Source organism: Charadrius vociferus, unplaced genomic scaffold (genome assembly GCF_000708025.1).
Source record: "Charadrius vociferus isolate BGI_N301 unplaced genomic scaffold, ASM70802v2 scaffold409, whole genome shotgun sequence".
Lineage (NCBI taxonomy): Eukaryota > Metazoa > Chordata > Aves > Charadriiformes > Charadriidae > Charadrius > Charadrius vociferus.
In genome coordinates this window covers 1633939-1657415 of record NW_009650082.1, presented here as the reverse complement: position 1 = coordinate 1657415, position 23477 = coordinate 1633939, and the positions used below count along the sequence as shown (strand labels likewise).

Here is a 23477-nt window from a genome sequence, read left to right as displayed (position 1 = left end):
TCGGCGGTGGCGTCGTCCCCGCCGGTGCGGCCGTGGCCGAGGTTTGTGCGGCTGGGCTTGGGCGGGAAGCGCGCCGGAACGGTTCGCAATAAGCACTCGGTTCCCCGATCGCAGGTGGGGTTGGCTCCTGCGCTGGTGAGGGTGCCCAGAGCAGCAGGGAGGCGCTAGGGCCTGGTCAGCCCCTCGCCTCTCACAGCAACCTTCTGGAGCAGGTGCCTGAAGAGAATTGGGTGTAAATACACACACGCAGAATATACATATACGTGTGTGTATGTATGTATACACACACTACAGTAAAAATCATCGAGCTTCAAAGCAGCCCTGCAGGCTAGGCTAATGCTCTGAAGTTACAAGAATACCGTAACGAACCTCTGGCCGTCCATGGCGCTGGGTTATCACAGTAGCACTAACAACTGGAAATTTCTGATAGCACAAAGGGATGTACTGGGTAATCCAAGTTTCTTCCAGTCAAGCAAGTAGGACATCACTGGTAGCAGCGCAGTCTTTGTGACATGCAGTTAAGGTTTTGTGGTTTTAATGCAGATACTTAAGGCATTGATATATTACTTAACCTTTACATAAACCCTTTCTTGTTTTGAGTGTATTTTTTCTTAAGCAGAATGCACTATTACATAAGTGAATACATAGAAATTACAGTACACCTCTTCCTTTGACAGTGAGGAATAAGAGTTTGGTTTCCATTCACTGAAATCAGAGACAAGACTCCTTAATTTTCAAAGACTAGGAGAGTATCCTCACTGTTTTCTTCAGGAGAATTATACACTTTAAAAACTGAAAATTTAGCATTTTCTTACAACTGGTAGGGTTGTGAAAATCCATCTCATCTTCCCTACTTCGCACCTAAACTCCAATAAGAAAGATCCCACAGCTACAACTGAGTGAGCGTTTCTGTTGATGAGCAAGAAAACAACTCAGATTGTCTTCCCCTAACGGAATAACAGACATGTTTCAATGCCAATTCGCCATCTGCAGTCATGATTGACCAAGGTATACATGCACATAACTTTAAGCACAAGAATCACTTCAATTCCAGCACAGAACAAGAGATGCTGCTCAGTCTGAGCCTGTGAGCGCTGAAGGCAGAAGTGTGTGGCTTTGTCAGAAAGGTGCACACCCCTGGGAAGCAAGTTTGACGCCAAGGTTACAGCCCGATATAAGAACCAAACGAACTGAACAGCTGGAATAATTTCTGGAGGGTTTGGGGTTTTTTTTGCTCTAAAGCTTTTCTATGCACCTTGAAGTCTTTATGTTCCTTTACAGATATTTGATGACATATACATATATTTACAGTTCCATATTTAAATGGTCTATTCAAATTAATAATAACAATAAAAATTAGTTCTGCAAGGCTTACTTGACAGAAATTTCTCTCTCATGCATTGCCTACATAAACAGTCACCTCTCGTCTATCCTCGTGGTACAAATTCCTGTCCTGGCACGACAGTAAGGCTCAGGCTGACTTCAGCTGGAGTTCCACATCTGCACAGACGGATTTCCTTTATAGCGTATTTGTTCTGTCTCCCAGCTCATACATAACATTAGGCTCGTTTTTGCAGATTGCCTTGAGGTTTGATTCCCAAAACTGTAGGAATGTTGCAGCTAGGTGTACTATGACCATTTACCCCAGCTGTCTGAATTAATTTTAACTTTAGTAGAAGTTTAGTGTTTGCAGGAAGAAGCTGAATGCTACCGCAAGTTCACCTAAGTGTTGTTCCTATTGAATTGAACAGCTGCGCATATATCCCTTGGGCAGTGTGGCCATTTGAAGTCTCTGTTTTTATATTACTGGTTTTTAGGTTTCCAAGGAAAAAGTTGCTAAAGCAGATGTGAATTAATAACATTCAGTGTGTCTTTTCAAGGACGCCACATAAGTTGTGCTCTGTGTTATCATTTTTTTTCCTCCTTTTGTAACTGGCATTTCAGAAAAGTGATTGTTGTTCAACCCCAGCAACCCTAATCTCTTTATTTTTCAGCTTCTGATGCCTCAAGTCAAGTTCCACTGGCGCTTTCTGCTCTGTAAAATTCATGAGAAAAAAGAATGCATTCCAGGTGCACAGACTACTGATTAGTTTATGCTTGCCAGGACAAGATGAACGTAGAGCAATCTTCACATTCATGCTCTTTCAGAGATAATTTTTCCTGTTAAAAATCACGGCCTACCAGTGAACTGGAACAAGAAATAATGTATTAACACCAGAACAACAAGGCAGACACGGATGAATATAACTGAGTGGCAGAAGAGCCATATATTCAAGATGTTACCTTTCTTTTGTTTACCTGTGTGGGGAAAGGAGCAGACTACTTGATTATTTTCTTTTTCCCTATACCTTCTGTAACTAGAAGACAGGCAGGATGGAATTTTCTTGCTATTCCCTGACATAACTTTCTTTTGACTAGTTAGAACCCCAGCAGATGACAAAAGTTTGCTACAATTGTGCAGAATGATTTTGTACAAAGGTTTTTTAGGAAAACTGTGTATGCTTTATAGCTTTTCAGATTTCCTACGTTTGCTATGGTCAAGCAGTGCTTCTGTGTTAATTTCTGAGAGGTAATATTTAATACTATTCATAATATTTTTTCCATTCTTTCTCAGTCCAATCCAGATTTCAAGGTCACTGAGACAGAGATTGTTTCTTGTGGCAAAATATGCATAGCATTTATTCTCAGTTAGGCTATAAGTAGAGAATATTCAAATCACTAATGCAGTCTTAACCGTGTTGTTACAGCCAGAACTCGCACACTAAGTTAGGGCTGTTGGTGCTGGGAATTGACTGGGAAACCACTGAGGGTAAGGGTCTGTGTGGCAGAGTTGTGTAAATAGCTTCCATGTTTGAATCGTTTCATGCAGTAATAAAAAAAATCCTGCAGGGTCATTAAAATATTGCAATTTTATTAGATTTTTGAGCAGGAGTATGAGAAAGGGGATTGCTCTCTGATACCTCAAAGCCCTGGGCTCTCTCAGCTAGAGGGCTGGAACTAGACTGCATAACAGAAGCACCAAACACCCTTATTATTCTGCTATCCCTGGAGTATGGGATCCCCTCTCCTCAAATAGACCCTGCCTTCATTCACTCCCTTTTCCCACTCTCAACCAACAGATCCCTATTGACCTTGCATATGACCAACCTATTCTTTCAAAGATCACACAATTTACTAAAGGTTGTACAGCAAGTTGCTGTCAGAGTTGGAAACAGAACTGGGCTTCTCAGCTCCTTGACAAGTGTTTAATGATTCATTACTTTTTTAAAATTTATTTTAGTGAAGCACACAAAAGTCCAGAGAGAATCACATAAACACAAAATAATTTCGGTAGGAGGGAACCTCTGGAGGCCTCTAGGACCACCCCGTGCTTGAACCAGGACCAACTTAGATAAGGTTGAACAAGGCCTTGTCCAGTCGAGAGATACGTATCTTCAAGAATGGAGATCCACAGCCTTTTCATGCCCTGGTCAAGTGTTTGATGATCAGCATAGTGAATATTTTTTTCCTTATATCAAATTGGAATTTCACTTGTAGGAACTTTTGCTTGTCCCTCATCCTGTCCCTGTCCACCTCTGTGAAGAATATAGCTCCATCTTCTTTACACCCTCCTATCAGGCAGTTGTAGACAGCAGTAAGATACCCCTTTGCCTTCTCCAGGCTGAACAGAATCAGCGCTCTCAGCATCTCCTCATCTGTCCTGTCCTCCATCCCTGATCACCTTGGTGGCCTCCACTGGACTCTGGTCCATCAGTGCCTGTCTTATACCAGCGAGCTCTAACTGGACCTGGCACTAGCAAATGGGTTCTCACCACTGCGGGTAAAGGGCAAGATTCCCTTATGTCACCCTGCTGGCTGCACTCTTGATGACACAGCCCTGGATGCTGTTGACCTTCTTTGTCACAGGGCCTCTCAGGGGACTCCTACTCAACTTGTTTACCAGGACCCCAACACCTCTTCCACCAAATTGCTCTCTGGGCAATCGACCCCATGTCCTGCTGCATTGCGGTTACTCCCTGCCAGACACAGAACTATCTTTGACCACCCGCATTTGTCTTTGTTGAGTTTCCTGAGGTTTCTGTCCACCTTCATTTAGGTCCTCAGTCTGCTAATACTATATATAGGTTAACAAAATAAAGCTGGTCCTGGTACTGAAGAGACTACAGTGACCACCTCTCCATGGAAGCAGTTTTGATAGTGTGAATTCTTACTCACTCTGGGCTAGACACAGCCCCAAGCAAATATCACACAATGACTGTTGAATAATCATCAGATGTCATCAGCATCCGTTAGCTGCTAAGCTATTTTAAACCTTTAACAGTGGGTTAACACTTCAATCTGACTTAACGCTTTGTAAAGTTCGTGTTTTATAAATGCAGGAATATTTTGTTTTCTCATCATTTTTCATTACTGGATTTCAAAGCACTATCAGGAAGTGTACAGTCAGTCTTATTTATAAGTCTTTTAGAGCTTTTTGTTAACCAGGTAATTACTGCAGCAAGTGCTTTATAGTTTAAAATCAGACTTATCTTGAAATTGTCATCCCTAAAAAGAGAAATTTTGTTGTGCTGCCTTGTTATCGGAGTCTGAATTCACTTAATTCACAAGAAAGTGAATTCTTTCACTTATGAAGATAACAGCGTGGTGTCAGAGTGTATCTATTTCTATTTGACTTTAAAATCAGAATTGATTAATTTGACTTGGGATTTAGAGAAGTATCAGTAGGAAAAGATAAATTACTTCCTGTTATCTGGAGAAGGCATGAATGAAACCCTCAGGTTGGTGAGAAACTATTATTATTTCCGAGTAATCTAATTAAAGGGTAAGACAAAGACATGTGGCTATTTAATTAAGTATTTTATTACTCAATTGGTCTACAGTGCATAATCAGAGAACTGGGAGGGAATGATTAGGTGTCTCAAGAACGGAAATGACACAACCAAGATATGTAAATGTTTTAAAGGAATGACAAGATACTGGGAAAATTGTTCCTCTCTTCCCCACGCAAAAGGCTGAGTGTTATTTTTCCCTGGGACTGAAGAACAGGATACCGTAAATCTGCTGGGGAGATTTCAGAAGAAGACGTGACATGCTGGTGCTGGGATATGTTGAACACACGACACAGTTTTTAACTGGTGGCTCTGTCCAGCTCTTGTCTACACAGAGACCTTGCAAGCAGCCTTCAGGTCAGCTGGGCTGGTGGGGTGACAGCATGGCAGACGTGCAGGGTACCCACAGGCACTGCTCGGATCCCCGTTATGGCTTTGCTCTCTGGATGCTGCATCGAGGACTCTTACAGGACGGGAAGTCACGCATTTGCTCAGCGTCAGGGTGAGTTGGACGCCTGCTTCTGCCAGGCTCTTCGAGAAGAGTTTTGAAAGGGAGATGCTAGTAGAGAGGGTGCCTTTGTCTTGTTTAGACCCAGGTTTGTTCCATTCCACCCTGACAACCTCCCTCATTTATACAGTTGTAAATTATCTACATCAGAAAGGCTGACTCATCCCCTGAGTGGTTTACCTCCTTGCAAATTGGTCTGGTATAAATCAGCTTGCATTTCAGAGCAGAACAGATACTGATAAAAAACAATGCAATGTCAAAACTAATACAAAGGGAAAAGGTACGATTTAAATACCTGAGGCCAAAGCCAACTAAAGCTAACAAACTGCTTTCCATTGTGAATTCTTTAAAAACCTTTATCCACTTCAGGGGTCTGTACCTTCTTTACTTTATGTAGTCCCTTATACCAGGACACCCCAGTGCCCTCCACTAAAAAGAACAAAACCACCCAAGCTATCAATCCTGTTAAATAAGAGGTCAAGTTGTGCATTTCACTAAGTCCATCTGTCCCTTGGAGCTGCACCATTATACTTCTGAAGAAGAACTCCGAACCAAACCTCTGGCCTTGGACTGCAAGGAAGCTAACGGGGCCAGGTTTTGAATAGCCCGTGCTGAGTAGTAATCTTGCCCATTCCCTCTATTTCACCCAGCCTTTCTTATGCTCAGTGTGCACTAAGTAACTGGGCAGCTGAATTGCAAACTTAAGGTGAGTAACAGCAAAGGGCAGGGAGGTTGCTGTACCAGTCCTATTGCATGCCATTAACATTCCAGGTGCAGTGCTCATAATTTTCCAGACGGGATTACGGGAGAATTTACTCGGTTAAACTTGCTCTACAAGGCTCAGGGCTTGGTCCTCAGTTCATGTTATGCTCATGTTTACTACAGCTGCGAGAGGGAGGAGAAGATGATGCTGTACTGACTTACCACCAACCCAGAGCCTCAGGCTCTCAGGGACTGAACCAGCCTCTTGTGTAACAGGCTGGCCCCAGGGCTCCTCTAAGGAACAAAACCTGGTGTTTTTTCTCTTGTTGGGGCTATACGAAAAATTAGAGGTGAGAGATAAAATTAGTCCAAACTTCCCTTCACACCAGTACATTTATTATCTTCTAGCTTTTGCTTCAGCTCATGCTTGCACTGGGTGTACAGACGGCATGTGCACAAGTAAATAATTTCTAGTGTTCTTGCAACAGAAACATAGCCTCCTTGTAACCCTTGGCCTAACTGTACTCCCCGCAAAAGGCACCAGCTTGATCATGACAAATGTTGGTAGTCCTCCTTCGTAGGGAAGCCAAAAGGAAGGCGCTCTCTGCCCTCTGTTGGGCAGTTAATGATGGGAAGTGGTTGGTACCATGAACAAAAAATCAGGACCTGGTGAAGTGTAGAAGTCTTTACTGAGGAGAGGGGAAGAGAAACACAGCTGCAGTGAATCTGGAATGTGTTGAATTTAACATCACTGGGGCAAACGGTATTATCGCAATGCCAGTGCTTGCTACAGTAATATAAGTGTTGCTGTGGATTGAGATAATCTTAGCTGAACTAGATCCCCAGTGGTGTTATTCTGTACTGCTGCACAAGATGACAGTGAGCGGGAAATCACGTTGTGAAGGACTTTGTGCAAACACACGAGGCAATACATGTCTCAGAGGTTACGCTTGAGGCAGGTAGGGAGAGTTGACTTGCAGCGTGAGCTGTAACATGTTTGTGAGTACTGTAAGTGTATGTCTATGCTACCCGTAACGGCACTATTAAAAGCCAATTTAAGGCATGAACAACAAGGGCTCTAGTCCACATGGGACCCCACATGGGCCACCGGGGTTGGAATGGCCGCATTGTCTGCCAATCTAGTTTCCCTCTTTTTCCCCTGAGGGTCCTGCATAGTACTGAGCAGTGTTTGGTAGATACTGGCCAGGGCCCAGCACAGTGCCGTAAGCTGTGCCTCTCTGGAGTAGCCACAGCATTTTCCTTTTAAATATTCTATTACTTTATCAGGGTCCTGGAGTTGTTCGAGGGTGAAGTCCCAAACCATTGGAGGTGAGAAATTCTCTAGATCCCTGCCCATATTCTCCCACATGCCATGCCCCCCCTGACTATCCAGCCTTGGCGCAGATCTCTGGGTGGTAGTCTTAAACAGTTGTTTAACCCTAAACAAGATCTGAAAAACATTCAGGAGGCATAGCAATAGAAACATGCTGGTTTGAGCATCCCAAGGATATTCAAAATTCTCAAGAGGTGTCCTATCTGGCCCAAAGGAGAAAAGGGAGGCAAAAGAGCTGGGGAAAGTATCTCCCCCTGTTTCTCCCATAGATTGGGTGATATTATTAATAACTTCTGAAAGATGATAACCAAGGTATGGACAAGACAGCAATACTGCATAGACACCCCAACAAAGCCACTTCAATAGTGATGTTATCATATCATAAGCTGAAATTGCACACAACAGCAAAATTATAGCCCTGATCCCTCTCCCCAAGATAACAAACAGCATCACGGGGAGCAGATAGAGCATGTAAGAATTTGCAAAGCACAGCCACGCAAACAAACAAAGTAACATTGTAACCAGCAACTATCCAGCCAATATGGGAAATGGATACAAGAAATTTGTTATTGCAACCCTTCAGGCCCCACGTTGGGCGCCAAAAAGAACTGTCGTGGTTTGGCCTCAGCCAGCAACAAAGAACCACGCGGCCGCTCGCACAACTCCCACAGTCGTGGAAAAAGAAAATGACAGGGCCAAACTCGTGGGTTAAAAGAGTGCAATTTAACAGAACAGCAAAAGGAAAAGACAAAAACGCGATTACAGTACCGCCGCGAAGCGCACCGACCGGACCCGCACCGCCGCAGCCCACCCCCGAGTGGCGACTCCTCTCCTCGCCCCGGCTAGCTCCTCTTATAGCCCGGGCATGGGTCACGTGGAAGGGAATCCCTGCCCCCTGCCGGCTCCGGGGGAGATTAACCCCATCCCTGCCGGAACCAGGACAATCCCTTATAAGCTAAATTAGCAGTGTGAGTCATCCAGAGTGCATATAAGAAGGCTGCTGCAACCTTCAGCTGCTGGCTGGGGCCCTCACAAGCAGCAAGGCTACAGAGCAAAGCACTTTACTTAGAAGACGCCAGTGATGGCATCACTGGTACAACCTTCATTAGGCACCTTGTGACATTTACCATGATAGGATCTAACTGGATCATCAAGCACTGCGCCTGCCTCTGCACAGAATGGCTTGCGCCAGCTGGAACAGTAGTTGAGCAGCACCTCTTTCATCTGCGTCACTCACTATGGGGATCCTTCTTCACCCCTCATCAAGCCTCGACGCAGGGTAAAGCAACATTAGTTTCCTAATTCAGGGTGCTCCTGAATGCTACTGCCACAATATCATAGCGCTTCACAGGCAGCAATGAATTTATTTTAGCAATGTGTATGTAAGCCAGTGGGAAAGTGAAATCATTGTCTGCAGTTTTTGGGTAAACGCGAACTGAAGTACAGAATATAAACATCAAATGTTCTCATTGGTTGTGGGTACCACTTTGAGACATGCAAGGTTTGTTTTGTCAGTGTTTGGCATTGTGCTGCATTTTCTAACGTCAGTGACGTACTGTGGACTTCAGTCCATGCAGCCTGGCAGAACATTGGTCAAAGAATAGGAAAGAGCAGAGGATGCTTGCCATGGGCACTTAGAAAATGAATATGCAATTAATGATCAGTCACGGAAAGCCTGTCCTAAGGGACTGAGCCAGCACTGCAAGGGGAGGAGGTGCTGTGGTAGGGATAGAACCCAGTTCTCCAGGCTCCCATGGCGCTGCATGGTCAGACCATTCTTGCCACTATTTGATACCCATCTTCTACCCGCTGTGACAAATGAAATCCTGTGAAAAACAGCCTCCTTTTCTGCGCATTGCTAATTCACACTCAGCACAGATACTCCCAGTGCACTGTCGAGTGAGAATCCTACTGAACAAATCACAGGCATTCTTCTAATAAAAAACCCTATCAGATTGCACAAAATCTGTCTTATAATGTATATAGTATATAAATTCCCCTGGTCAAGCAACTACCTGGCTTTGTATGGAGCACCTGTGTGAAGTATCACCTGCATTCTACAGCAGCTTAGGCTGATGCTTTCTCCTTCTCTTGAAATCTACAGTATTTCCTGCCCATGCCAGTAAACCCAATCTTTTTTTAAATATCGTTCTGAAGAAATGTCACATTCTCATTTTTTTAAAAAGTGTTTTCTTTCCCTGGGTTTCACAGCTTTTCAGTGACTGTGAGATATTTGCATTTACAAGCCAGAACTTCCCTACTTGAACTACGACAGTAAATGAAACAGTTACAGGATGTATAACATGAATAACATCCTGTTATTGTTTCATGTACTCTGTTAGGTAGCGGGTTTTGTACTCTTCTGTTCTTTTTCCTGTTCCTTCTTCTTCACTACATCCTATTCCCTCCATTTCATGCTTATCTCATGCCACCTGGTGTCCCAAATCCACCAATGACAGCAACAATGAAAGGACCAGGCTGTATATGAGCAGTCAAGGTATGGACTACTTACACATTAAGATGTAGTACGATACAGTGCTGTGAGGTATTAATCACCTAAATTAGAGAGTCGGGGCAAACCATGCCACTATAGCATGCTTTAAGCACTCCTTATGCAGTTATAAACAAGCGAGGATATTTTGACAAGCACGCTAGGTGGAGCTGATCTGTCCTCATTTAATAAAAACTGTCAGCTCCTGCCACCCACTCCTCCGCTTAGCTGCAGGCAGGTGCCGGTCCCTTTCAGCCTTCGCAGGGAAGTATGCCTCCAGCTGAAATTAGTGGGAGTTACACAAAATGATGTCTTTGTTCTGGCCTTGCTCATTCATTTAGGAAGGACATTTCACATGTAGGGGTTGCTGTGGGTTAGCACATAAAGAGGTGGACTATAACTGACAAACTGACAATCAGGCTTGCTGGGGGGGCTGTGGGCTGGCACCTAATGCGAGGTGCATTTGGAGCATTTTGTGGCCCTGAGGTCACACTGCGCGGCGCAGGGCTATTGGGAAGACCCCCGTTTGCCTGTTGGCAGAGGCAGGCATGCAGAAGCAGGCAGAAACTGTGGTCTGCCAGCGATACACCCTCGGTGTCTCGGACGAGTGGATGAGGAACGGACAGAGCCTGAACGCCTGTCCTGCTGCTGCGAAACAGTGCATTCAAGCAGTGACAAAAAAGTTGTTGGGGACATAAACTGATGAAAGACTGACTTAGATGAACCTGTCCCAGGGGAATAGACATGCTGCTCCTTTGGGCACCTTTTGGTTTACAGAACTGTTTGGTATGGTATCGGGTGTGCTGGTGATGTCAAAAAAATATGGTTAAAAAGCTATATAAGCATGTTGTATGCAATTGTAATAGAACTTTGATTGATATTTAGCTGCACTCCTGAAATTAAAACTGAATTGGGCCTCTTGCACTACATGTAGAAAACCAGTGAAGCTTAATTGTGTCCTTGCACATCTACCTGGACGAGATGTAGAAACAATTAACCGAAATATAGATAAAAAAAAATGGAATTGCTGAAGGATTACTGAATCGAGAGCTCACTGTAGGCGAACAAGGCCACTGAGGGAGTACACTCCCAGTCTCCGATCTGAGTGTAGACATGTCGTCTTGGGAATGGAGTCAAGATAAGAGTGTGTCCAAGAGGAGCCTGAGGAGATTATAATACTAAAACGCATACCCTCTGGTAGATAATGAGCATGCTAATTAAGGGGTTCTCCCAAAATGTTCCAAACACGAACCTGAATGCACATCTACACTGAGGGGTGCTGAAGGAACTGTCACTCACCAATCTTATCACTGTAAATCTTATCACTGTAAATCTGGGACTGTCTGCAATGTGTGCTGTGCTGGCTGGTGTTAACCGCCTGGCACCCGATTCTGCAGAGCTTGCAGCAAAGACAAATATCTTGACTCAGTGTGTCCGCTGCTCAGATAACAAATACTGAACCTCATTTATGGGGAGCACTGCAAGTTGGGGCGTTGGGATGAACTCTGCCAGAGAATTATTTCAAACTTTGCAAAGTAGTTCAGTGAAAATTTATGGGTAAGTATGAGGAAATCTTCACTTTGAAATATTTCACAGATAAAAAGAGGTGCATGACACCCTGGTTGCAGAGTTCGCACCAGTTTATGACTGAAGCTTATGAAAAACGTATTTCACATGTTAGAACATGAGCGAACGTGACCCGCAGACAAGGCCGGAGCAGGGCTCTGCCTCCTGCGCGTGCAGCGGGCATTGGCTGTGCCCAGGGGCAGCTCCTGCCCGCGCTGTTCCTGCCCTGCACCTGGCAAACCGGCTCTGGGCTGCGCGGAGGAACAGGCCATGGCCAAGTCCAAGGTCCGGGCAGATAGAGCCGCTGGGGCACTGCGCCTCGGTGCTGCCTGCGTGGCGTCTCCCCAGCGCGCTGCCCTGCCTCGCAGGCCTGCCTGGCTGAGGCGGCACGCTGCCCTCCATCCTGCTGCACCTCGAGGGTCCCGCAGGCCTCAGAGTCACCGCTGACACGAACGAACCCAGAGGATGGTTTGGGGAACCTGCCGGCCGTGTGGGCAGGGGTGTGCGGCCTGCCCAGTGCCCACAGCCGCTCCATGGCCACTGCTGGCACTGGGGACCGGGGCCTGTCCTGGCCCTGCAGCAATGGGTGGCAGGGGTGCTCCAGGCACCCATGGGTGCCACAGCATGCCCTGGGGTGGTTCTGGGCCCACTGTGGTCCTGGGAAGGCCTTTAGGGCCCACTGAGCCCGGGAAGGCCTCTGGTACTCACTGGGGTACCGGGGAGGCCTCTGGGGCTCACTCTGGCCCCGGGGAGGCCACTGGGGCCCACTGGGGTCCCGGGGGCGGGGCAGCTTCTGCCGGGCTCCGCGGCCGACCCGGCCCCACGACCCCAGCAGCGGCCGGAGAGGAGGAGGAGGAGCAGGCGGCGGCGGCAGCGGCAGCGCCAGTGCCCGCCAGGCCCCCCTCACGCCGCCAGCGGCCGGGCCGCAGCACCGCCCCGTCCCGCCCCGTCCCGCCCCACGCAGGCGGTGGCACCGCCTCTAGTTAAAGCGCGTTCAGCCCCGCCGCTGCCTCCTCCTCTGTCGGTCGCTGCTGCCAGCGCCTCGCCAGCATGTCGGACAGGCTGCCGTACAAAGTGGGTGAGTGCGCGCCCCGGGCCCGGCCCGCCTTCTGCGGGGCTCTGGCGGCTCCCCCGCCGGCGGGAGGCGAGGGCGGTGCGCCTGGCTCGGGCCGCGGCCGGGCTGGGGGAGCCGCGACTGGATGCGGCGGCGGAGAGGCGAGGAAGGGGGGGAAGATGGCAGCTGCCTGTTCGCCGTTCCGCCGCGGGGAGCGCGGGCAGGGGGAACCGTAGCCTGATCCCCCCCCTCCCCTTGGGCTTGGGGAAGGGCCGCGTTTGCTGAGACACCCGCGGAGGACGAAGGCGGCCGCCCCTGGGGGTCGCAGCGGGTCTGTGAGGCCGCCGTGGCTTTCGGCGGGAGCGGGGGGGGTTGCGGCCGCCGTGGTGCCGCTCCCCCGGTCCGGAGCCCGCAGCCCGGGCGGGCACGGCCGCCCTGCAGGGACCCCCCGCTGGGGACAGGCTGTCCCCCCCGCCTCGAGGAGGCTTCCAGGCTGCCACCTGTGCTGCGCCTTTCCCTAAAGATTTTTGGCGGGCGTTTTTGTAGACCTGAAACGCCACGAAAAAAAACCCTGATTTTTATAGCGTTGTGGGTTCTCTGAAGGCTGAGTTCAAAGAGAACGTTAGTCTCTAAGGGTCAGATTCATAATTTGCCTTGGAGGCTGTGAACCTGAAATACTACAGGATATAATTTTAAGCAGCCTTGGTAGAACTACCAAGCTCTTAAGAGGAGTAAGGTTCAAGACCCCCCACCTTGATATAGTTGTTTCCGTGGTCCTTCCATTGCCTAGGCTTTTTTCAGTCCCTTGTTGGTGTAAAGCCTGCACCCTGTCACCTAGAGCACAGGCAGTAGTGGTGCCTAGGCTTCATTCTGGAACGAAATGCAATTAGCTTGTCTGTATGAAACACAGCGGTCTGACTTGGAGGTCCTACTGCTCCCGGGTGCCAGTTTAACAGCCAGTGTTCATGAGGTGGGTGGAAGAAAAGTGTCTGACTGTTCTTAAGTGAACTGGTAACCATCTGAAGCTTCCTCTGAAAGAGCTAACAACTTAGTAAGAGGGATACTTGGTGTTGGCCCGTGGTGCACCTCAGAATTACCTGTTTGACCCTTGTCTTTTTAAGGCTGGAGTTAAACATCCATGGTAATGGCAGTATTTCCTACCCCGAGTTAGCCTGTCAGAAGTCTCTCTTGTTCAGTTCTTGCTGAACTTTTCTATTGTAGGTCCTTTTTACAAAGGCAGAAGCAGACTTGTAACTCAGGCAATTATGGTGCCTTGAGAATAGTCTGTGGATCCAAGGGGGTAGGAACCCTGCAGCTTAGCTCCAAAGAGGGGGAGCTATGCTGGGCTCAGCTCCTGATGCCCTTGGCAGGGAGCAGTCCGTGTGCGTTCTCAGGTGAGGAAGCTATTGCTGTACAGGCAGCCCCTCTCCCCTTGCAAGTCTTAGTACTGTGGAAGTAAATCTCTGCAGGAAGTGTCAGACCCTTGGGCAGTATCTGTAAGGAGGAGTGCTTAAGGTTGGGGCTTACTGAATTAACAGGCCTCAGGATATCTGCAGACTAGGTCACAGTTGATTAATATGCTCATACAAGAGCACACTTTTTTCAGAAGGGCTGTGAGGTTTGGGTTAAACTTGTTTAAAAGCCTGTGCACCATAGTAAAAAAGCAGGGAGTAACTGGAATAGGGTCCCTTTTTCTCCCAGCTCTGTCTCCCAGCTGTTGTTGGGTATTCAGTTCAGCTGTTGCAGCTGATGCCTATCCAGAAGTGTGTGAACAGATACCAAGGTCTCAGCTATTTAAACTCTGACACCTGTCCTCCTTCCCTTGCAGCTGACATCAGCCTTGCAGACTGGGGTCGCAAGGCCATTGAGATTGCGGAGAATGAGATGCCAGGGTTGATGAAGATGCGGGAGATGTATGCTGCATCAAAGCCACTGAAAGGTGCACGCGTTGCTGGTTGTCTTCACATGACTGTGCAGACAGCAGTTCTCATAGAGACCCTTATAGCGCTGGGAGCTGAGGTAAAGTGTCTGAGTTTCTCCTTCAGTGTGCTCTTAGGTAATGCTCTGCCTGGGGCACTGCTGTTGCTTACACAACTACCTTAGGGGATCCTGGCAAATGTCTGTACTTCTTGGAGAGACTGTGCTGCAGTCTCCGGGTGGATGAATTATGCCTTCTCTCCTTAAGCCAAAGCTTGTCACCTGTACTGCATGCACCTCCGGGATGTGGGATGTGTCTTCCCTCTGGACAAGCTGCATCTTCACGAGTGCCTATTTTGGGCTGGGTCGCTGCCTTCAGCAGCTCTCTCAGCTGTGTGTACAGCACCCTGAGCAGTGGTGCCCAAAGCTGCTCCCACGCAATTTTGTTGTGCTTGGGCATGCAGTAGTGTTGCTGTTAATGCTGAAGCTCTAGTGACTGCCTCCAGCACAGATTAGCCTGTATTAAGAACCGCACTGTGCCCTGGTAAAGTCAGCAAAAACTAATGAAGCTTTCTGAGAGCTCATGCTGGCCCTTGAGCTGTGCAGGAAAACAACAGGGAGGCAGTGTGGTTCAGTGACTGAGGGCTGGGTCTTGAATTTGAATTTGTTCTGTGACTATGGACCAGTTATTATAGACTGGTCCATATTAAAGACTGAGATACTTAGAAGCCATTTACTGCGTTGTGTCCCTTGCCTGGCTTGCTGAATGAAGTCCAAACATCGTGGCTGAGTGTTTGCTGTACAGGGCATGAGGAGAGGCAGGCATCTGAGCACAATCCACATAGCTTGCGTGCTGAGCAGGGAGCTGACTGGAACTTGATGATGGATTATGTTAAGTGCGTATGTGATCTGAAATTCCTTCTTCCTGAAGTTTAGCTGCCTGAGCTCGGGCTGCCCAGAGGTGCCCTATATGGGATCCCTCCCTGGGAATGGTCAAAAAAGTTGAGCGGTGTCATGCTGGTGAAAAGGCACATGGAGAAGGGGAAGCTCTCACTCTCTTCTGTAGCAGCTAAGGAATTTGCTCAAAAAGTGGAACAGGTCTAGACAGCTCACCAGGTCAGCCTGGGCAACGTATGTGGTGTTGTGCAGGTCTTCTTCAGCCTGTTCAGAGCTGTTCCATGGTTGCAAATGGTGAAGTGCTGAAGGGGAGCTTTGATGTGGAGGTACAGTCCTGGCTTTACTCCAGCTACTCTGTGTATGAAACTCTTGTCCCTTCACAGGATTTAAAAGACAGCAGTAGCCACTGAAATCTGGGAAGCTCTTGCTACTTCTGTTGGTTGCTGTATCCCAGTATGGCTGGCCTAGGCAGTAACTGTGTGCTTACTTAAACACTGCCAAGCTGCACAACCTGAAATCAGTGTTGTATGGGATTCATCTAAGTCATTCAGGGGGGTACCTGCAGAGATTTGGTTCCTCCAAGCATAAGTTATGGTTGTGCCTTTAAGATGTATGCTGTTGTGTTAGCTCCTTCCTTGTCCTGATTACCTGCATGTTAGTTTAGACTTTGACTTGAGTTTGGATTCAGCCCTGGTTCATGTGCTCTGCTGGAACTTTGGTGCCTGGGAGGGAGGAGTGAAACTCTGATGAAACCATACCCTGTGCAATGAGGATGTAGCTCGCTGCTGCATAGTAATCTTGGTATCCCATTTTTTGTCTGGGTTAACAAAGGTAGAATAAATACTCTGTGCCTCAGATTATAAATTATAAAATTGTAATAAAAATGCATCCTGTTCATAACTAGTGATGTAAATATTAGGCTCTGAGCCCATCAGATATGCCAGTTATTCTAGGGTCTATGCCTTTACACAAGCTGGTGTTACAGATCTGAGGATGCAGAGCTGAAATGACTTGTCTTGTATCAGGTGCTTGGAGTATAAACAATGTATAGATACTCTGTATACTTTGAATTTCATGACACTTCCTGATGTCGTCTGTACTGATATGGAGGGAGCTTAGAAAAACCCAGGTGAGGAGATACAGTGCTTAAGGTCATGAATTCATTTTTCCTGTGCTCCTTCCAGGTGTGTTTTCACTGACAAGTGTTGGCTGTGTAGGCTCAGATGAGGTGCGTCCCACTGCAGCCCTTACTTTGAAGTGTCAATTCTAGGTAAAGTGGGATGAGTATCTGCAAACAGGCTGAAGGATTATGCCTTATTGCCCTCCCTCCTCAAGGTCTCTTACAAATAAGTGTGCAAATATCTGCCAGTCAGCCCTGCAGGGAGCAGAGGGAGAACTCCTGTGTGGTGCTGGGATGTGGTGGTTTCTGTGCCCGCTGGGGAGCTGAAGTAGGTATGCAGATGCTTTTCAATGCAACTCAGCAACATGCTGTTGCTTTTCTAGGTGCCTGAGCCTAGCTATGAAATCTGTGTGGAAAATGCTTAGCTCAGCTGGAAAAGCTTCCATGGCTGGAGCACAGAGTGGGAGTTGGGTGAGCATAATCTTGGAGGATGCCTGTTGATCAAGTGTAGCATTTCAGCTGCATTTCTGACTCTTCTGAGTGCCAGCAGGTGTGTTGCTTCATGTCCATATTCCTCAGTGGACACTTGCTATGTGGCTGTTCTGAAAATCTCAACTTTGACCAAAACATTCTAAACCCACCCTACTGTGCACTTCCTGAAGATCTATAGCTGAATGTACGCTCTGGCTGTCTGGCAGAAGCTCTCGTCAGTAAGGAGATGGCTGAATATGTGGCACAGCTAAAGCTCCTTTACATTCTCTCTCAAACTGACATTATTTTCCCTGGCCTAGTCAGATACTTAGTTTTCACCTTAACTTTGCAGAGCTACTGCAAAGAGAAAGGCAGGAATCTGCACTAATACACCTTTCTGCTCTTGCTCCCTTTTTAACTTCTATGTCTGGAAGAGAATGCCTGATATCTCAGAACTTTGTTCAGCAAACAAAACTTGGGTTGTTTTCCAGGTACAATGGTCAAGCTGCAACATTTTCTCAACTCAGGACCATGCTGCAGCTGCTATTGCAAAAGCTGGTATTCCTGGTAAGTTTTCCGTGTTTTAATTTGGCTCTGATGAGTTGGGGTGAGCTGCCTGCTCGAGCTAAATCAAACTGTGTGCAAATCAAGCTCTTCTGAACAAGCTTCGGGATAGAGATTGCCCATCAGAAGCAGTGATTGTTACGAAACAGGACATTTGATTCAAGGTGTGTTGCATGAGACTGTGTGCAGCACTCCTGACAATGGCTGGTGTTAGGCTATGAAAGAGCCTGGCTGTAAGTTACCAGCTTTAAGCCTGGTCATTAAGATGACTGAATGGTCTGGGTAATTAAATGGATTGGTGTGTAGGTGTGCATAGATGGAGCTGTTTGGTGCTTTCCAGCAAGCTTGGTGCTAAATGGGGGTTGGGGAAGGGATGTTAACTGTTGCGTGCCCTGTTACAGTGACAGGGTCAATACTCAAGATATTTTCAGGCTAAAGCTAGGCCAGCTGTGTTGCTGCCTAATATCCCTGAAGTGGTTTATCAGGATGCTGCTGTTTAGTTACTGTCACCTTCCAATGAAGAATGGTATGAATACAGTATGAATACATTAAGCTGTTTGCTGTGTTACTTGGCTTAAGAACATACAGTCCTCATGGCTCTGTGCAGGGAACTGCATGGCCTGAACCCAGATGTTGCCTAAATTCTGATTTCTGGCAGCCTGTTTCTTTGCTTTGGGAGGTGTCTTGTATTTCTGTTATAATTAGCTATTGCCACAAGTCATTCTGCAGCTGTGGTCCATTCTAAGGTAACAGAAGAAAGTGGTCCCTTCATCAGCTCCTTTGACTCTACTGGCTGCAGGCATCACCTCCTCTGCCTGTCCCTGGCACGTGATGTCAAAGGACCAGGCAGCACTCTCGAGGTCTAATGTTAGGATATTGCCTTCCCCACTGCTCTCAACAGCCAAAACTCAACTGAAGAGCAGTTTACAGGTGGACTGTTTAAGTTTTTGACCTCTGCCCTTGGCATCCTCATTTTGTGGAACTTGCTCTTTTTGTTAATGCATTTCACATACTGAATTTATGAGACCTTGGAGGAATGCTGATCCTTTGGATACAGCATGAGATACTGATGCACGCTTCTTCAGAAGGGGAGATTGCATGATTGGCTCTTTGTGGCTCAAGAGTTAATTTTCTGTGTAAACAGTGAACACATTACAATTTAGCCAAATGTTAGGGTATGTAAATCATGTGCCTAATACATGTTTGAATGACTGAGTACCACTGGGGCTCAAGTACAGCATGAAGCCAGTAGAAATGCCTGGAAAGGCAAAAATACTGCTAGTGGTTATAGCATGTTGCTGGTGGTAGATGTACAGATATAGAAACATGCCCTAATAAGAGCAGACAAGGCATGGCAGCTTGGATTTTAGCACTGTGCTAGAGACTAGAATTTAAACTCAGAGTTGCTGAAGGGTTTGTTGTCTGGTGCTTAACTCGTGCCAAAGCCTAGTCCCTCTTTTCTGCTGTGCTAGAAAATGCTAGAGTTGTGTTTTCATTTGTCTGTATCAATATATCCAGTGGCTATTTCTAATTCCTGGTAACGTAGGGTGTATCGGGGAGCAAGTGTGGTGTTGGGCATGTGAGTCTGCTTTAGTTTGCTTTGCCTTCTCTCTTAACAGGGAAGGAAAATAAGGAAAGCAGTGATGTCTCAAAATTTTGACCAGTTTCGTGGACTGGAACAGAAGGGAAAGTGGTTTCACTTCTGCTCATTCTGAGATCTTTTTTTCGATGCAGATGTCTTTTCTGGCTTGCAGGCACAGATAATCATCTGTCTGTTGGCTCTGCTACTGAGAGCTGCTGATGAAATCTTCCTTTGGCTGCTTTACTACATGCTGACTAAGAAACTGCCTAATTGTGTGTGTTTGTTCCCCTGCAGTGTTTGCCTGGAAAGGGGAGACGGATGAGGAATACTTGTGGTGCATCGAGCAGACCCTGTACTTCAAGGATGGGCAGCCCCTCAACATGATTTTGGATGATGGTGGAGATCTTACCAACTTGGTTCATACCAAATACCCACAGCTCTTGAAAGGTGACTTGTATTTGGTTTTGTCAGGCACAGTTCTGCCTGGGAGGCTGTTTAGGCAGTCTGTTTCTGCGGGAATTCCCTGCTTCTGTAAAAGGGGTGGGGGAAGAGGGACAGGCATGTGCAAACAGGCTGTGAATGAGTCTATGAAACTGCTTGCAGTCCAAGACCAGAATCTCTTACCTGCAGGAGCTGTTTCTATCTCTGCTCTGTAGTATATAAGCTACAGTGACATGTCCTTCTGGCTGTTCTTCACAGCGCCCATTACCTGAGAATGACCAGTGGTACTGCTGACTGCCAAAAGTTTCATGGAAATGGGCTATGTTTGAGAATTGTTTAATGTCGGCTTGCAATTAATATTTTTAACATTCATGCTTTTTCTTCCACATCCTCTTAGTGCACCTCTGGATGAAGTCATGACAACCTGTAGCCTTTCTTGGAAAGGGAACAGTTTTCTACCTTATATAAACTACAAGGCATTAACTCATCCAGTTTATGTCAGCGAAGATGCTGATGGAGTCAGGGTTGGGACTCTTGCTTTGTTGACTTACTACCTTCAGTGTAAGTTAGTAAAACTGAAAATGGATCAGTGTGGTGTTGCTAGAACATGTTTATGTAAAAAGATTTATTTGAAGGGAATTTGGCATGACCTGCAGTAGCAGGCTGATCTGTGACTGGCAGGCATGACACATCCTCCTTACCTTTGCCAGCATCCATCATCTGTGCTGCTGCACACTGCAGGTTCCCAGTGTTGCTAATGGGCATGCTTGATCTGGGATGTGAAGAAAATTGGATGGTGATATGGGGTGGAAACTAAACTGATACAGTGGGGCATCCTGATGTTCATTCTTGGTCCCTAGAGGTGAGGTTGCTGTAAAAGCCTGCTGGATCAGCTCTCCTCTGACTCTTCCCCATAGCTTCCTCTTAAAGCTGTGCAAAAAACCTGCAGGTGGCAGGGCATGGATAGGGCTGTGTGAGGGGAGGAGTCTGGGGCTGCTCTCCGACCATGTGCTCATGTGGGTAGGGGCACAAGGAAGAGAGGAAACTTATTCTGTGTGACAGGCCTCACTTTCTCCTTCATCCTCAACCTGATACCATTAGTAATCCAACAGTCAACATCTTTGTGTTATTTAACTGTAATGAGTGGTTTTCATTGGTGTCTGCTCAGCCATGCTGGGATCCCCTCAAAGGTCTCTTTCTTCCTAGATTGCCTCTGTCTGATGCTCATGACCTCTTGCTTTCCTGCCATTTGATGCCAAGGAGTACCACAATTGATCATGCCTCCTTGTCTTCCTGGCATTGCCAAAGGCCAAAAAATGCATTTTCTATGTTCATACTCTGTTTTGCAGGGTTGTTTCCTGACCATGCATGCGCAGTGCCTCGGTTGGGGTCCCTGCTCCTGGGGTCCTTGTGCTGAGCTCCTCTCACACTTCCAGCCCTCCTTTTGTCGTCTTCTTTCTCCCCTCCAGCCCTCTGCTCCCTCTTACCTGTCTTGTGCTCCTGGTGTAGAAGGGACCAGTGTAGTACAGTGCAGTAGGGCAACGGCTATTGAACTGTCTCCTGTCTTGGTATCCATTGATAAAATGCATCCCTGCTGCCTGGAGTTGCTACTGAAGTTCATAGGAGTGGTGCTTCCACTGGGTTTTTGAAGAGTCTGGGCAGGATGTCAACACTTCCCTTGCAAAAATGTGTGTGCTATCTGCACTGACCATAGTTGAAAAGCCTCCTTGCAGCAGGTCAGGAAGCTAATTAAGACTGATCTCTGTGGAGGGTGACAGAACTTGACCTGTTTTTACCTTGGAGTCCATTGCTCCTTGCAAATGGCAAAGCTTCCAGAATGGGACCCACTGAGTAGAGTCTTAATCTCATTTAACTGAGCTCTGAGCTTAGTGCTTTGCTGCAAAGACTACTTAAATGAAGCTGTGTAGCATCCTTTTTTTTGGTGTGTGTCTTGAAGGTAACAAAGGCTAATAGATCCTCAGGGCTTGTGGTGATATTTGACCTCTTTGGGGGGAGAGGTAGGACAAGAGTAACATAGCAGAGTGTGCACTGTGTGTGGAAAGACTGGTTCATGAGCACAGGAGACATTTCAGCATGCAGCATCTGAAAGTGCCATTTGCCATTTAAAGGCTGGACAAGTTTTCTGGGCTAATTTCAAAGGGAACTATCTGTCTTCCATGCTTCAGCTGCTTCTAATTTAAGTAGAAGTTAGTTCATTGTAGGGGAGATCGGACTAGGTGACCTTTAAAGGTCCTTTCCAACCCAAACTAGTCTATGATTCTACAATTCTGTGATTCAGTCCTGTTGTGCAGCTAACCATTGAAAGCAGGACTCATTCTAATCCACTTCAGGTAAGAGATGTGTTAAGTAGCTGTGTGGAAGTGCTCAGCGAGCAGCTGAGAAGGAGATAGTAATCTGAACTCAGGCAAGGGGGGGGTCTCTGGCATCTGTGCAGAAGACTACTGTTGGGAAAGGATGGAGACGATTGGATCATTTGTGATCCATTGATGCCGACTCATTAATAAGGTAAGAAATTGAGGGAAGCAAAGCAGGTTGGAGTGTTTAGCAAGGCTTTTTTCAACTTAATTCGGCCTTTTCCTTGCTGTAGGCCCTTCGTTGTTCTCCAGTCGCTTAAGTCACTCAGGCATTGAAATTGAGTGGTGTGGGCAGCACTTCTTTTTGTGGGGTTGCAGGGTGGTTTAGGGCAGCTATAAACATCACCTGGGGGCAGCAGGTGGGTGGTCTTCAGGGAAGGGAAGCTGCTGGCGTATGTGATGTGAGGTTGGCTTAGTGCAGTTTTAAAGACAACCTGTTAAGCTTAGAAATCTCAGCCTGGAGAGCTTTTGAAGGATGATGAGCGTGTTGCCTGGTTCCTAGATAGACCAGAAGAGGGAGGGCAGGTGTGAACTGGAGGCTTCTGCTATGACCCCCTATGGATTTCCTTCACAAGGGCATGGTTGTACTTGATCTGGGCTTTTGTGCTAGAAAATTGGTACTTTTGGGAGACTTGGTGCAGATGCTGTTTCACTGTGCACCAGGTGATGTTCTTTTAACTGGCTGTTCCCTCCAGGCAAGCCCTAAATATGCTAAAGCCTGAACTTGTTCTCTCAGGAGGGAACCATGTGGGGAGTGTGGTTCCCAAAGGCTCTGTGTGAGGTCTGTGATGAGATGGACCTCTGTGGGTACAGACCCTGGTGCAGGATCTGGAGAATAAGTCTTATGAGGAGTGGCTGGGGGGACTTGTGGTTGTTTAGTCTGAAGAAAAGGAGGCTGAGGGGAGACCTTATTGCTCTTTACATCTACCTGAAAGGAGGGTGTGGAGAGGTATGTGTTGGTGTCTTGTCCTATCGGTTGTAACTTGTGAGAAGAGGAAACAGCCTCAAGTTGTGCCAGGGGAGGTTTAGGTTAGACATTAGGAAAAACTTCTACACTGAAAGGGTTATCAAAGACTGGCACAGGCTGCCCAGGGAAGTGGTTGAATCGCCATCCTTGAGTGTATTTAAAAGCTGTCTAGATATGGTGCTCAGGGACATGGTTTAGAAGTGGGCCCAGAAGAGTTAGATAACGGTTGGACTTGATGATCTTAAAGGTCTTTTCCAGCCATAATGATTCTATGGTAAATTGGCCTAATCAAGCTCTATTTCCTTCTAGTGTTGGTCTTGTTTCCTTTGTGTGCCACAGTGCTTCCCTGGTGGTCTGGGAGGTGAAGGGGAGGTCTGATGGCTCTGTCTGAGACTCCATTGAGACTTTGGTACAAATTCTGGTTTGAAAACAGCTTTGAATTGCACTCAGACTTAAAACGAAGTTGTGATGGTTTTAAACTGAAAGAGGGAGATTTTAAACTGAAAGAGGGAGAACTAGATTAGATGTCTGCAAGAGGGAGATTTTTAGATTAGATATCAGGAAGAAATGTTTCCCTGTGTGGGCGGTGATCCCCTGGGGCAGGTTGCCCCGAGAAGCTGTGGCTGCCCCATCCCTGGAGGTGTTCAAGGCCAGGTTGGA

The 23477-nt window shown here is 47.0% G+C and overlaps 1 protein-coding gene across 1 annotated transcript in view; it reads left to right on the top strand.

Moving 5' to 3' along the window:
* The first annotated feature begins 12439 nt into the window (after positions 1 to 12439).
* Positions 12440 to 23477, top strand: part of AHCY (adenosylhomocysteinase) — a 29163-nt gene continuing 18125 nt past the window's right edge. The window contains exons 1-4 of the mRNA XM_009892099.1: positions 12440 to 12507; positions 14312 to 14502; positions 17380 to 17455; positions 19329 to 19481. Coding sequence (XP_009890401.1) covers positions 12480 to 12507; positions 14312 to 14502; positions 17380 to 17455; positions 19329 to 19481 — 448 coding nt within the window. The 5' untranslated portion in view covers positions 12440 to 12479. The remainder of the gene's footprint in view (positions 12508 to 14311; positions 14503 to 17379; positions 17456 to 19328; positions 19482 to 23477) is intronic.